Raw genomic sequence first — 15,065 nt, 5'->3', positions numbered from 1 at the left:
ACAGACTCATGTCCTTAATGGCGAAGGCGAAAAGAAAATGAACGTCCAGAACCACAGGCAACAGGTCCAGCTACTCCCTACACCCCTGTCGGAGGTGTGTGTGTGTGTTATGTGATTTTGGCATCAGTAAGCATTTTTGCTTTTAAAAATAAATACCCTTGGCACGCAAAGTTTCAGCAAAAGTTAATAATCACACGGTGTGAGTTAAGAATTGCTGGTGGTCCGTTTTATGAGTGTAAACTTAGTAGGTGTGTCTCTGTGTATTTGGGTGAACTCAGAAAACTTCAGAGGAAGAGTGTCAGCATTTCCCCTTCCTCTCTGGTTGCCTAAAGGAAAGTGGAGTTTTAAAACCCTTGTATTATGTGGGTACAGTTTTTATGGTGGGGGTCAATTGGCCCTAATTGGCTTCAATACAGTTCATCAAAAACCATTAAAAGGGAAAAATCGGGCAAAAACAGCAAACATTTAACATTAACACTGGTCTATAAACATTTATCAGTAACTCAAACTTATGTGTGCCAAGGTTTTTGCCAAGGTTATTTCTTTTTAAAAAACAAAAATGCTGCCATAACACAATTTCAGTGCTTTCATAATGCATACATTATAAAATAAACACATTAGCATATGATTTTTAATATTAACTATTTCATAAACATTTTTTTATCACCTGTGTGAACTTTATAAAAAGTACTGTAACTATTTTTTTTTAACATTTGTTTTGAAAAACAACATTTTAAACACAACAAATGTGGACAAGCACCACTTCTGTGTGCTTGCCTGACGCTCAAACTAGAGCATGGCTAAGCTAAGATCATGGGTTCAATTCAAACTGATAAATATCTATGCCTTCCGTGTAAGTTTCTTGATAAAAGGGTCTGCTAAATGTATAATGTAAATACCCTCACAGGGAAGTTGAGAAACTGACATAACAAAATACATTGTAGTTAATTAATTAATTAAATTAATAATTAATTATAATAATTAATTACATTGTAGTTGCCTGTAAACATCAAAATCAGAAATTTTGTATGCACATTCCACAACAACAAAGCAAAATCTTTTGCAGGCATGTTCATGATCATAAATGAGAATAAGTCACAAAATCATATAGATTAACCAATATTTCCAACAATTCAAAAATTGTAATGGGTCAAAGTGACCCGGCAAGAAATGTCAATTGACAGCTTATTCCTTCTTGAAATTATTCCCAGCTTGAAATGATAGTGTATTTGCATTCTGGAAAACTGCAATTTATGGATTCTTGATTACAGTAGCCTACAGTGTTTTTATCTCCCCTTTAAAATCTAGTCGAAGTGTATTAAGATAGAAGTGTATTATGATAATAAAAAATGAAACAATGTAAGTAAAAAGAGATTATAGCCTAAAACGTTGGCAAAAGCTCTCCCTTTTCCAGGCAGTTGGTGGTCCAGCATTCCTGGATGGTCTAGTTATGTATCCTAATTAATATTCATGAGACAAGCCTTTCTAGCCCTAGAGCTTTCAGGTTTGGCTTATGTGTGCCCACTTACCAATATCTATTAACAGAATATGGAAGAAAAGAATAAACAAGGGTATTCTATGGACATAAAAAAAGATGCATTGTGGTAGAATGGCAGTTATTTATAGCCTAATCAAGTCCTGGTTGATGACTATTTTATTTTATTTTTTTATTTTTTTATATATATATATATCAATATATATTTTAAATCGAATAAGTTTTGAAACCCAATCACAGTCATTTAACATACTGGACAAGGCAGCTGAGATTAGTTTATAAAGATGAGTTGGATTTCTATTAACTTCTCAGCTTATTTGTAATTAACATATTTACATTTACATTTAGTCATGCTGCAGACACTTTTATCCAAAGCGACTTACAATTGGGGAATACATCAAGCGATTCATCTTAGATGCAAACAGTCACAGGAAGTACTCGCAATACCAAATTTCATGCATTGTTTAAATCAGTACAAACTAGAAAGGGAAGGAATAAATAAAAAGAAAGACAATTTTTTTTTTTAAATTTAGGATGAAGTAAAGTAATATAAAGCCCATTCCTATTTAAGCAATTACATTTAGCGTCATTAGTTATGAATGAATGAATGAAGTTTGAAGGCGGCTGAATGGATATTCAGGTTTTTGAACCCCAAGCGCCGTCTGGAGGAAGACGTCCAATATGTGGTTATTAGTTTGCAACATTAAAATCGAGAAATCCACCTGCTGGCTGTTCTGATAGAACAGTCAGTGCAAAACTATGCTAAAATATGGTTTGGTAAGCAATTAAACATTAAATTAGGATTAGAAATAATATGCTCAAAATCGTTTAAATAGTTGATATTGACAACTACGCATCGATTCTCTATTTTTCTGCAGTAATTAGGTAAAGAGTCACTTTTTGCAGTGCATGTTTTTACTGATCTCTATGTAGGCCTATTGAGTGTAGAAAACATCTCTGTTACGTATGTAACCTTGGTTCCCTGAATAGGGAACGAGATGCTGCGATGACGTCATCGCTATGGGAACATCTCCGGTGTGACGAATGTCTGAAGCCCTTATACTATCACGCCAATTTATTGGCCAATAGCGCTTAGCACTATTTAGCATTTCATCAGATTTTACACTATGACGAAGGAAGTGCTAATGAAGGTACGGAACGGCCAGTATCGCAGCATCTCGTTCCCTATTCAGGGAACCAGGGTTACATACGTAACCGAGATGTTCCCTCTCATAGGTTCACTTCAATGCTCTAGAATTAAGAATAGTGTCGGTAATCTCTGCCAAGAGACCGGAACACATTTCAACTCTGCTCAGGGGTCACACCCATTAGTTCCAAAAATCCTGATGGGGATGTCCAAATCATGCCCCGAACCTGAGTCAGCAGGTCGTGTCTGAGGGGAACCTCCCAAGGGGGCCGGCTAACAGACTGACCAATTCTGAGAACCACGTACGAGTGGGCCAAAACGTCACCACCAACAACAGACGTTCACTCTGACCAACCTTACTCTGAACAGAATCGTTTGGGAGCAAACGGGTCGACGGGAAGGCATAAGACTGGTCCTGGGCCATTCTTGGGCTAGAGCGTCCACACCCAGAGGCGACGGAGGAGACAAAGAAACCAGAGCGGGCAATGCGCATGCTCTATTTTTAGCAAACAAATCCACTTCCGCTCGGCCAAATCTCTGCCATATGAGACTCACCACCTATGGGTGCAATCTCCATTCTCCAGCCTCCAAACTCTGTCTCAAGAGTAAGTCCACTCCTGAGTTCAGGTGACCCAGGACATGAACTGCTCTGATCGACAGGAACCTGGTCTGCGTCCAAAGAAGAACACATCTCACCAACCTGCACAGGGGGCGAGAGCGTAATCCTCTCTGACAATCCATGTATGAGACCACAGCCGTGTTGTCAGTCCTTGACCTAATGTGACAACCACTCAATTGGGTAAGAACCGTTTGAGTGCCAGAAACGCTGCTCCAAACAGTTTGTGTGGTTGAGCTAATATCAGCCAATCGTCAAGGTAACTCAAAACTCAGACACCCCGTGACAACAGGACCAAGACGCATCCATTCACCTTGCGTTCGAGTCCAGTTCAATGAAAGAATACAGTATTGGCAAGCTTTATTCCAAAAGCAAACCTGAGGAACTTCCTGTGTCTCTTGACGATCTGGATGCAGAAGTACGCATCCTTAGATCGATGGTCACAAACCAATCTCGAACAGTAACGGATACTAAAATCAGGCATGCCAGCACCAACCACAGAGTGGGGACTTGGATGTCAACATATACCCTGCACCAATGGCTTTAGGGCTATACTCTCGATCTCCAAAGCTAAGGCGCAAAGAACGGTCAAAATCAGTCCGAAACGCAACAAGCGGCGGAACAGCTGATAGAGAGGCAAACACACTTGTAGGTTGCCCACATTCATACACAGTTCCAGCTCAATGCAACAGCGGAGCTGAAAAGAACAGAGTAATTAGTCATGCAAACCACTGCTTGGTAGCATGAAGCACCCAACATCTCTAGTGCACAATAATGTATGCTGCAGTCACATAATGCAGCCAGTCATGTGAAGCGAGTGTTGGTAGCAAAAGCGCCGCATCAATCACATGAAATAGGCTGACCATGGTGAGCATTAATAGCTTGCCATAAGAGATACTCTTACACGTGAACTCATTCACACAGTAGCTCAGCTCAGTGCATCTCAGTTGGGATGAGAAGAATAATGATTAGTTATGCAAATAGTGTTGGTAGCCTCAGTGGAGTCCGTGCTTAAAAACAGTCACATGAACAAGAGTTGGAAGCGTAAGCGCCAAATCAATGTACGTGCCTTAATTAATGCAGTGCAGGAGTAGAGACAGGAAAAACTATTTTTTGAAAATTGTTAAAAACGGAGTTATCTGTTTTTGCAAATTAACTCTTCATATTAGGACAGAGGTATTTTTTATAATTGTCTGTGCGTGTTATCACTTGTGCGTTATAAGTTGTAATTTTATACAACTTAATTTACTCATTCATTTAATGTCTTGTGCGTCATTATTGTTTCACTTTCTACTTTCTACTTTTCGCTTTCTACTGATTTTATGTATTGTTGCAGACAGTCATACTAATGTCTCTGTGTAACACTAGTGATGTTCGGTTCTTGAACGAATCGTTCTTTTGAGCCGGTTCTCAGGAAGTAACCGGTCGAACCGGTTCACAAATCGAACTGAATCGAACTTTAGTTCCGGGTTGATGACGCAGGACAGTTATTGTTTTTTCAAGCATTTAATAAAACAAACAAACAAACAAACAAAAAACAGAAAAGTCACGGCCAGTGGCGTAACTTAGTAATGACGGGCCCCAGTGCAGGCTATTACTACGGGCCCCCTGGGGTGCACGGTTATGAAGCACATACAAACACACAGCGCTCATGTCTAGAAGGGAACCCATATAAGCAAATTTGTGCCTAACCTACTTAATTTAGACCAACTAAAATCAGTATCTAAATAAATATAATAAATAATTCACATATCAGACAAAATTGCATTGCAACAATTCCTTTAAATTTTAAGGTATTTAGAGCAGAGCAACATAAAAATCTGAAAAAATATAATTTTTTAGTATTTTTTTAGGCCTGTTTAAGGCTTTTCCTTATTTTTATAGTTTAGATGGTGATGAAAAAATTACTCGCCATCTCCTCGTTGGACGTGCCTTTAGAGAGAAAAGCATCTTTACGGTTTACATAATGAAAGAGTTTTTGTTTTCGATTTAAATTATTTCGTTTTAAAGTAGTAATTTATAGCTTTCTATATATTTTTATCATGTCTGTGAGGCAGTTCCCTGAGTTTAGGTTCATCATTGTGAAGCGCTCCTGCTCAAGACCGAGACGGCAGAAAGCGTTTGTTTTCTTTTGCTCGCACTTGCCAATTTAATGGCAGAGAATGGTGACTTTAGGTTTTGTTTGTTGTTTTTAAGCGGATGCATATCTGTCATAAAATAATCCTATGCATCTCGTGGCGTATATTCCAAGCATTCTGAAGGTATACTGAGGGTTTGGTGAGAAACAAACCGAAATGGCAAGTTATCAGTTCTCTCTTGCACTCGTGCACAATGCGCAGTCTTCACACAGACGATCGTACGCTTTGTTCTGGTAAAAGCACAAAACAAAATGCACACAAACATGTCCTTGCTCTTGATATACAATCACTGATGAACACCTTTGGTTTTAATGAGAGGAAAAAAAACTACACGTGGGTGGATTAGAACCCAAAACCTCAGAAACGCGTGACAAAAGTTCTACCTCGAGGCTACTATAGCACACAGACAGCTTATGCGAATTCATGTATTTATTTAGTACTGTGCAGAATCTATTTTATTATTAATATGTTTATCATTAATATAGTCGCTTGCAACGTGGGCAGCCCCGCGGCACGGGCCCCAGTGCGGCTGCACTGCCTGCTGTCTGTAGTTACGCCACTGGTCACGGCACACTAAGGGGTCTCTGTTGTAACTTGTAAGTCTGAAGGGAGGCAAGCCTCCGCTGTAACTTTACCTGCGGGTGTCGCTGTTGGACAGTGTTACTTTATAAAAACAAGTGACTTTTATGCTTTTAATGCCATATTTAGTAATAGTTGCGATTTATGTTTGTAATATCGATTATTTTGTCATCCAATTTTTTTGAGGAGACACTGCCTCCCTTGCCTCCTAGGAGGGAACGTCCCTGCTGTGTGTTTCCAAACACTGTTGAAAGGGACATTTAATTGAATAAATATGAGACGCTCTATAACAGCATTGAAAAAATTACTGCAAAATTGCTGTAAAAAGTTAGCTTACACATGTATCATTTTGTCACTCGTGATAATTTTGTAGTATTTTACTTACAGTATTTAACTCACATTTACTATATTTACTCTGTACTTGCTCTGCATTTATTTTTTATCCTACCAGTGTACTTATATTCATTGTAAATATTTGTTTGTTGAGTATAATACTGTACAGTGTGAGCATATGGCCTCCGTGGACCTCTGTCTTGTTTCATCTTAAACTTATAGAATCTGAATAATCCTACTTAAGATCACTACATTAAATTCTGCTATATTTCCCAATTATTTGTGCGTGAGTCAATCAATCTGTCTTTCTGTCTGTTTGTGCCAGGATACAGTTTTGTTCCCTTAAAGGAGATTTAAACTTAGGTCATTCCATGTGTGTTAACGGTGACAGTGGGCCATACAGTATGTTTTGGGTGAGTTACTACTATTTTTGCAGGCATGCAGTATGGTTTTGATGTCCCATAAAACAGTTATGACAACTATAACATTGGGGGGTTTGTGGAGTTGTGTGGAGCATAACTTATATATATAATAATTACATTATTATATTATATATATAATAATTAAATGCTTTTCATTCATACTATAAATGTTGTTACTGGGTCAGTGTGTATCAACTCAACCATGCAGTTTTAGATCTTGATCATTTTCGTCTGCTGAAAGTGGTATGTATTAAGTACAAGAAATATTAAATGCTTGGATTAATATACTTAAATAATGTATTTCAGCAATCCTTAAACAAAATTGTATGCCAATGGTGACAGTTCCAAAATGTGAAAAATGTGAAAAAGCACTTTCCCCAAAAAAGTTTGCATGCCTGTAACTCAAGAACCATTAAAGATATAATTTTTTAGACTGGTTCTTAAAAAAATCTATCTTGTTTCCAACTATCAAAACAACTTCATGATTCCCCAGCTCAGCCAAGCTGGTCCACCAGCTTTGACCAGCTAATAACCAGCTTAAACCAGCTTGAACCAGCTACCATCTTAAACTGGTTAATATTAGCTGGATCTTCCAGTAACAAAAATATAATCTAATAAATTGCAATTAAGGCGTGTTGAATGTTAAAATGCGTTTCAGTGTACATTTGGTCGAGCAAATGCTCTTTTCCTTTTCAACGAAATCGTTTTTCTACCAATATAAGTTTAAAAGGATAAAACAATAACAAAGTAATCAAAAAAAAAAACCACAGTAAAAGGACAGTATAATACAATACATCAGTAGTCTTTTGTACCTGCTTATACTGTGTGTACTGCGCATGCGCGTTGTGTGTAATTACAGATGGGATGGTGCGAGCAGCTCTCAACGGGACTCACACTCACCGCCTGCGGGACAAACCGCGAGGAGGACACCGCGACCAGTCTCACAGAGCCAGTCACTGTCATCTAAACCGGCCTGACCGACCCACATCCATTGAGCGGTAAGACTTGAGACATTGTGAAAGTATACCGACGCTTTATATTTAAGCAGCTTTGGTGGAAGAGAGACGCGCATGAGTATCAGTTTATAGCTACTACTGTAACTTTGATTGACAGTCAGCTAAACAGACCACGAATAATCACCCGGTTCAAATAAGTGAAATTAAACTTCAGAACACACATTTAAAACATGTTTATAGTGAGATATTTGGAGAAATTCTTTAACACGTACACTGTAAATATGATGTATGCTCATTGTGTCAACCTTCCTGCTGTAGATACACTAACTTACATCAAATGTCAACTAAATAAAGTCGTCTAACTATAAAAGAACTGTGTGAAATACAGCTATAAAGTGTTTTTGATTGCGACCGACCGTCGTTAAGTTTTGTCCAGAGTAAAGGGTGTGTCTCTACCTGTCCTGAAAACAGCACGTCAACTTTCTAAACGTGTAGTGCACACGAGCTCTGCCACGCCAATTCTCATTACTTTCTCTTTCATTTCATTGATAGATGCTCACATTGTGCTGCAGGTGTGTGACAACTAACACGGACATTTTAACATGGATAACACCAAGATTTTAGAATACTATTTAAATAGATATATATAAAGGAAAAGGAAGTATAAATAAAGTCACAACAATAAAACATTGCAACTATAAAAAAATTGCATTTAAATTTAATGCTGTTTAAAGTAGTTTTAGATGCATTATACTGTATGACACTGCTATCATTACAGTGCTTGACATGTCATGTCAACTACCTGCAGCTTCATGGTTTATGACATTTTACAGGCAGGACCAAACCTATTTAACTTCTGTTTTCTTAAGGTCATTTCGACCTTGTTTGGTATATATATATAAAAAAAAAAGCATTTTCCTAAACACCTGTAGTACCACAACAAATAGTTTGTTGTGATGTGTATGCAAAAAGGCGCCTTATTGGCTTGTTCAGTCACAGTGGAGATTTATTTATGAAATGCACATGAATTAAAATTGTAGCTTAAATATGTACATCACTACTAAGTAATAGAAGATAATACAGAAATTGTTATGAAATATGACGTGCTAAAAGTGATGGACATTAACGGTTAATAAGGTTTGCATTTATTGCAAAAGTTGGGTAGTTGTTTTTACACAATTAAATGTGCATTTGTAGTGTACTTAAAAAACTGTACTTGCAGATAATATAATATTTATTAAATAAAAGGCCACTTACCTGTATTTAAAGTCACTTTCATGACTATGTTTCTACACTCTAAAAAATGCTGGGTTGTATTTAACCCAGCACTGGGTTGTATTTAACCCAGCATTTTTTAGAGTGTAAAGACACTTAAGTACATTTTTTAAAAGGGCACTTTGTCATGTCAAAATAAAAGTTTAAATACATGTGTTAATAATATTTTCTTTTGTTGTACTTTAAAGACATACATTTCTTTTGATGTTTTGACTAACATGCAGTACTAAAGCACATGTAAAGTACTTGATAGTTATTTTAACTGTATTGTGTTATATAATATTACAAAGGTAACATATTGTAAATGTACTAAGTTGCAATTTAATTATTACATGTGTAATTACAAATATATGACATACATGACAAACGAGTTTCAATAAAAATTACTTTAAAGTATATTTACCACAAATAATTGTCATTACAGAAGACTTCAGCAGAAGACTTTAACCACATTTCAAAGACAGAAGTAATTATGAAATTACATATAAAGATTTTGCCTACTTATTGTAATCCTACTCAAGTGGGCCAAAAATCACTCTAAAGTTCAGCTAAGTGTATTTAATATAAATATAAACTATAATTATGCAGTTTATATGTACAGTTAAGTGTCTGAAAACGTTACATTCAGTTCACAGTTAAATATATTCTTTTGAGGTGTATTATTTCCATAATAACTACTCTTTTTAAAAGTATGCTAAAGTGTATTTCTCATTCACACGGGTTTGAAAGTGGTTTCTATGGATACTTGCTGATTTAAACTGCTGGTGTTGGCTCTTGCTTTCTTGAACATAAGCCATTCTGACTGGCCATAAAACGAATAAACAGTGTGTTATGAGATGATCCATTTGTGCAGCTTTAACTGTCTGGTTGTGACCGGCTAGTCTAGAAGGCAATGTGCTTTGCTCAATTCATTAGTCACATCAGCAATACCACTTTGCCCATACCAAAAATAAAATGACATTAAATGCCAGTAGTACCACAGTTGCATACTCTTACCTGCCAATGTTAAGTTTGGATAAACAAGACTTGATGAGATCCATTCTAAAACATATTTAACTGTTTGTCTGCTATCAGATATGGTCATTGATTGTCCAGTAGCTTTATATGTGTTGTAATCATAGGGCTGGACAATAATTCAATATCAATATGTATCGTAATATAATTTTTTTCAATAACGGTGATATGTTTCAGGATTCTTTGATGAATAGAAAGATCCAAAGATAAGCATTTATCTGAAATAAAAAGCTTTTGTAACATTATACACTATTCCATTCAGTATAATTTTTATTATTTTTTGGGGAAAGAAATTATAGAAATTAATACTTTTATTTAGCAAGGATGCTTAAAATTGATCAAAAGTGATGATAAAGGCATTTATAATGTTACAAAAGATTTCTATTTCAGATAAATAGTGTTCATATCGATATCGAAATTATATCGTATCGACCGAAATTAAGAAATATATCGTGATATCAATTTTGGCCATATCGTCCAGCCCTATGTAATCAATAACATTCTTCAGCATAAAGGAGATCAATGCAGGACTCGTAAACCCATTAACAGTTGTGTGACCTCTGACCACCTAGCACTGTTTATTCTGCCAATGTGGCTTTACAGTGATCTGTTGGTGCAAAATTGTTTTATTGGTATCAAGTGTAAAGGTACACTACCATTCAAACATTTGGGGGCAAATTTTTTTTTTTGGAAGAAACTAGCCTAATACTTTAGTGCATTAAAGGGTGCATTAAATTCATAGTAAAGACTTTTACATTGGTACGATTAACAATTTCTGTTTCAAATAAATACTGTTCTTTTGAACTTTCTGAAAGAAATGTATAATATTAAGCAGCACAACTGTTTTCAATATAATAAGAAGAAATGTTACTTGAGCACCAAATCAGCATATTAGAATGATTTCTGAAGGATCATGTGACACTGAAGACTAATGGCTGCTGAAAACACAGCTTTGTCATCACAGGAATAAACTACATTTTAAACTACATTGAAACAGTTATTTTAAATAATAACGTTTCACAATATTACTGTTTTTACTGTAAATTTTATCAGATAAATTCAGCCTTAAGGAACATAAGAGACTTCTTTAAAAAAATTAAAACATCTCACCAAATTCAAACATTTGAACAGTAGTGTCTCCTTGTTGTTTTTCAGATGGCAGATGAGGAACTGGTGAAGAAGATGGTACGGGCGGTGCTCCAGTCCGCTAAGAGTGGCGTGTCACTGTCTAACCTGCAGGTAGAGTATAAAGACCTGACGGGTGAGCTCATACCTTATAAACAGTTGGGGTATGCCACGCTGGATGCCCTCCTGCACAGCATGCCTTCGGTTGTGAAACTGGATAAAGGGCAGTCTGGGGAGGTAAGTCTCTCCCTTACCTTTTGAAATTCAGTTATTCAGCAGGGATACATGAATACTAAAACTTTAAATGGTTAAAAACCCATAGGTGGTATGCCATGCTACCACAGGAAACGAGATGACCCACGTTACTAAGCTTGCGGCCCGTCAGCGCACAGCTAAGAGGACCGGCCGACCTCAAGTTGTGAACTGTCAAATGAGAGTCAAACCAGCAGCTCCTCTTGCACTGAATGGTGAGACTCTGATTAGTTTTGTTAAATATGACTGTGCATGCAACTCTTACTTTAAAGTGTTATTCAGAATACATTATATGTGACCCTGGACCACAAAACCAGTCTTAAGTCGCTAGGGTATATTTGTAGCAATAGCCAAAAATACATTGTATGGGTCAAAATGATTGATTTTTCTTTTATGCCAAAAATCATTAGGATATTAAGTAAAGATCATGTTCCATGAAGATATTTTGTAAATTTCCTACTGCAAATATATCAAAACTTAATTTTTGATTAGTAATATGCATTGCTAAGAACTTCATCTGGACAATTTTAAAGGCGATTTTCTCAATATTTGGATTTTTTTGCACCCTCAGATTCCCGATTTTCAAATAGTTGTATCTCGGCCAAATATTTTCCTGTCCTAACAATCATCAATGGAAAGCTTATGTATTCAGCATTCAGATGATGTATAAATGTCAATTTCGAAAAATTGACCCTTATGACTGGTTTAGTTGTCCTGGGTCACACTTAGAGAATGTATGCTAAAAGTACATTTGAAATAATCGTTAATTTAATAATCTATTGTCATGCTTTAAAGAAGTACATTTATTTTGATTTGTTGTCGAAAGCACATGTAAAGTACTTCATTATAATTTTAACTGTAGTGTTATGCAATGTTACATTTACAGTTAATATATTTGAAATGCACTACATTTCAACATAATCTTTACAAACATGTATAATTACAAATACGTGAAATGCAAGTTTCAGTAGAAGTTACATTAAAGCATATTTTAGTTTACAGTTTTGTTAGATGTGACTGTGAATGCAATATGTCTATGTGCTATCCATGAGACATTTTAAAGAGAATGTATGCTAGTGTCCTGTGCATCCTGTGTCTTTTTTGGTTGTGTGTGTGGCCTATTTAAACTCCTCTGAGGATGTGAGCACAGTTCTGGATGTACTAAGAATAAAGCTCTGCATTAGATCATTCAGATTACAGGTTGCGGCTGTTCTGGGAGTTGCAAACTCACTGTCAGCTTCAGGGTTTTCTGCGCTCACGCTGTCCCTTGATCAGTGACTCAGTATTTACTTGGCTTGCTGTGATACAGCAGAAAGCGGGCATCTGTATTGACCTAGAGGGAGGTTTGGAGACTGCAGTGTTGTGGAGAGGCTGTTGCAGAGGCTGCGTGGCTGTTCAGGGGAGGATTGTCTGAAAACGTTTCTTTTTTTTCCCCTCATCTGTTATTTAATGACTCAACTGCCGCTGCTGTGGTGATGCTCTGCCTGTTTTTGTCTACTTAGCTCACCATCCGCTGTCTTGCAGAAACGATCAGCCTGTGGAGCGCTTATCTCAGGAGGGCTGTAGACAGTGATAACGTGTTAAATTGCTGCCACTTTTCCACGCTAGACCGGTTGGACGGCTTGCGCTGTTAGCAAGCAGTCGGCTGAGTTTACTGCCGGGTTGGAAGATATGATGTCATTCTGTTACAGTCAGGTTAGTGGAATGATGTCATATTGAATGTGTATGAGAGAAAATGGGTTTTGAAGTCCTGTTGACAGTGTGAGTATGATGTAATTGTTATTTAGTTGAGACTAGTTTGTAGCTGCTGTTGCATTTCAAATGCTATGTGTAAAGAGGAGAGTAATATTTTGGTGCATGTTCTAATTTCTCGTGATTATGCTGACTTCCAGAAACTTCATGGTTATCTAGTTGGAGAATGTGCAGAGTTATACCTTATAGATTGTCTGTTAAGTAAACTGATTTGTGTGCAATGATATATGTTTGATCTAGCTTACAGTGTTTGGCTTCATCTGTTTGATTAAAGGATTAAGCACAACAAACTGATATTTTTATAGTTTCTATAAAAATAGTATTTGTTCTATTGTTTCTATAGGATTTGTTAAAGAGATCAGAGAAAAAAAATCTGTTGTTGTTTACTTTCTCCCATGTTGTTCCCAACATGTGTGTTTGTCTTTCTTCCATGGAATACAAAGGAGAAATGGAGCACAAAAGGAGCAAAAGCGGCATCTACCCATAAAAGCGGTCCATATTACTGTTATCAATATTCCAAGTCTTCTGAAGCTGTATGACTGTTTTGTGTGAAGAACAGACAGATATCTAAGTCACAGTTCACTAAAAATATTCGTCTGACATATGTTTTTATGAGAGAAGCATGTAATATTTGATTTGTGAACAAATTGTTCTTTTGAGTTGGATTTTTTTCAGTTAATCCATTGATCTGGTTGAAAATAACAGCACGAGTCAGAGTGATATTTTCTCATGTTCCACTCACTGACTCATTGATCAGAGATCCAATCACAGCAGTTAACAACCCATCGGAGAAATAAATGACAACATTGTAGTCTGTTTGTCACACAAAGCTGTTGAATGGCTTTAGAACATATGAGTCGTATGGACCAATTTTATGATACTTTTATGGTGGTGGGTTTGCATCCTTTATTGTCTTCTGACAATCAGAAATATACAGATTTTTTTCATCTTGTTGATATTATTGTTAGAAAATGCTGCTTACTGCATCATTTTACTGTCGGTGACTCGTCGTGGCATGCATGCAGTGTAGACAGAACCACTGATTATAGTGGTTTCTGTTTGTTTTTCTAGTACCCGGTAAAGACACAGTGTAATCCAGCAATAATAGTGTCCATGTGAGGAAGTGTGCTTTAATTGCAGTATGTTGATAGAAATGGTTGTTCAAGGAAATTCCTGTCATTACAAAGCACTGTAAAAGGGTTCACAGGACACTCAAATGCTTCAAATTCTGTCTCTGTAGATAGGAAATAGGCCTGGAATTATATGTGTGTTATTTTCAGTCTTATATATTAGATTATATATTTGACTTTTTTGATTTAGATATTGTCTCATCTCCTTCATAGCAAGGCCAAGGACATCTTTGAGACAGCCCGACCATCGTGGACATCTGGGGCGAGGTGGAGGTCGTGGAGGGGGACATGAAGACCCCCTTCCTCGCACAGGAAGCTTGAGGGACTCCCAGCCTGATGGGAAAGGAGGCAGACCCCACAACACACCCACAAGAAGACCCTCCCTTCCCTCAGAAAGGTGAAAGACTCAAAAACACAAAGCCTGTCAAGTGGAGTCTTCCACTTGACTTAAAACTTTGCATTATAGACACATTAAGAGCTACAAATAAACAAGTTAAAGTACTTTGAAATTCCTATATTGAAAGATAAAAAGTACAGCTGACACTTTCTTACGAAAAAGCATCTTTTAAAGTAAACGCACCTATTGTGTGAGCAGCATTTTGCCAAGCAAGTAGCTGAGAATACAAATCAAGTCCTAATGAGTCAACAGAAACAAGCTCTATATTTTTTCACCGACTCTTAATTTTCCAGTTTTGCAACTACGTGTCTCTAGCTGTTGATACTGTCTGACTTGATTGGCAATAACAGAGAGCAGTTCAGCTGAATGTTGTCTGAACCCAGTGCTTATTCAGCGATCGAATGAAGGGTGCTGTCTGTGTCTGTGTGTGTGTG

At 36.9% G+C, this 15,065-nt stretch overlaps 1 protein-coding gene across 1 annotated transcript in view; it reads left to right on the top strand.

The window, feature by feature from the left end:
- Positions 1-32: 32 nt before the first annotated feature.
- The window catches only part of LOC107660732 (tudor domain-containing protein 7B-like), a 27,072-nt gene continuing 12,039 nt past the window's right edge, over positions 33-15,065 (top strand). Inside the window, exons 1-5 of the mRNA XM_016450132.1 lie at positions 33-94; positions 7,590-7,728; positions 11,131-11,337; positions 11,423-11,567; positions 14,448-14,632. Of these exons, the coding sequence (XP_016305618.1) occupies positions 11,131-11,337; positions 11,423-11,567; positions 14,448-14,632 (537 nt within the window). The 5' untranslated portion in view covers positions 33-94; positions 7,590-7,728. The remainder of the gene's footprint in view (positions 95-7,589; positions 7,729-11,130; positions 11,338-11,422; positions 11,568-14,447; positions 14,633-15,065) is intronic.

Source organism: Sinocyclocheilus anshuiensis, unplaced genomic scaffold (assembly GCF_001515605.1).
Source record: "Sinocyclocheilus anshuiensis isolate Anshui unplaced genomic scaffold, SAMN03320099.WGS_v1.1 scaffold1823, whole genome shotgun sequence".
Lineage (NCBI taxonomy): Eukaryota > Metazoa > Chordata > Actinopteri > Cypriniformes > Cyprinidae > Sinocyclocheilus > Sinocyclocheilus anshuiensis.
This window is presented reverse-complemented; position numbering and strand designations above follow the sequence as displayed.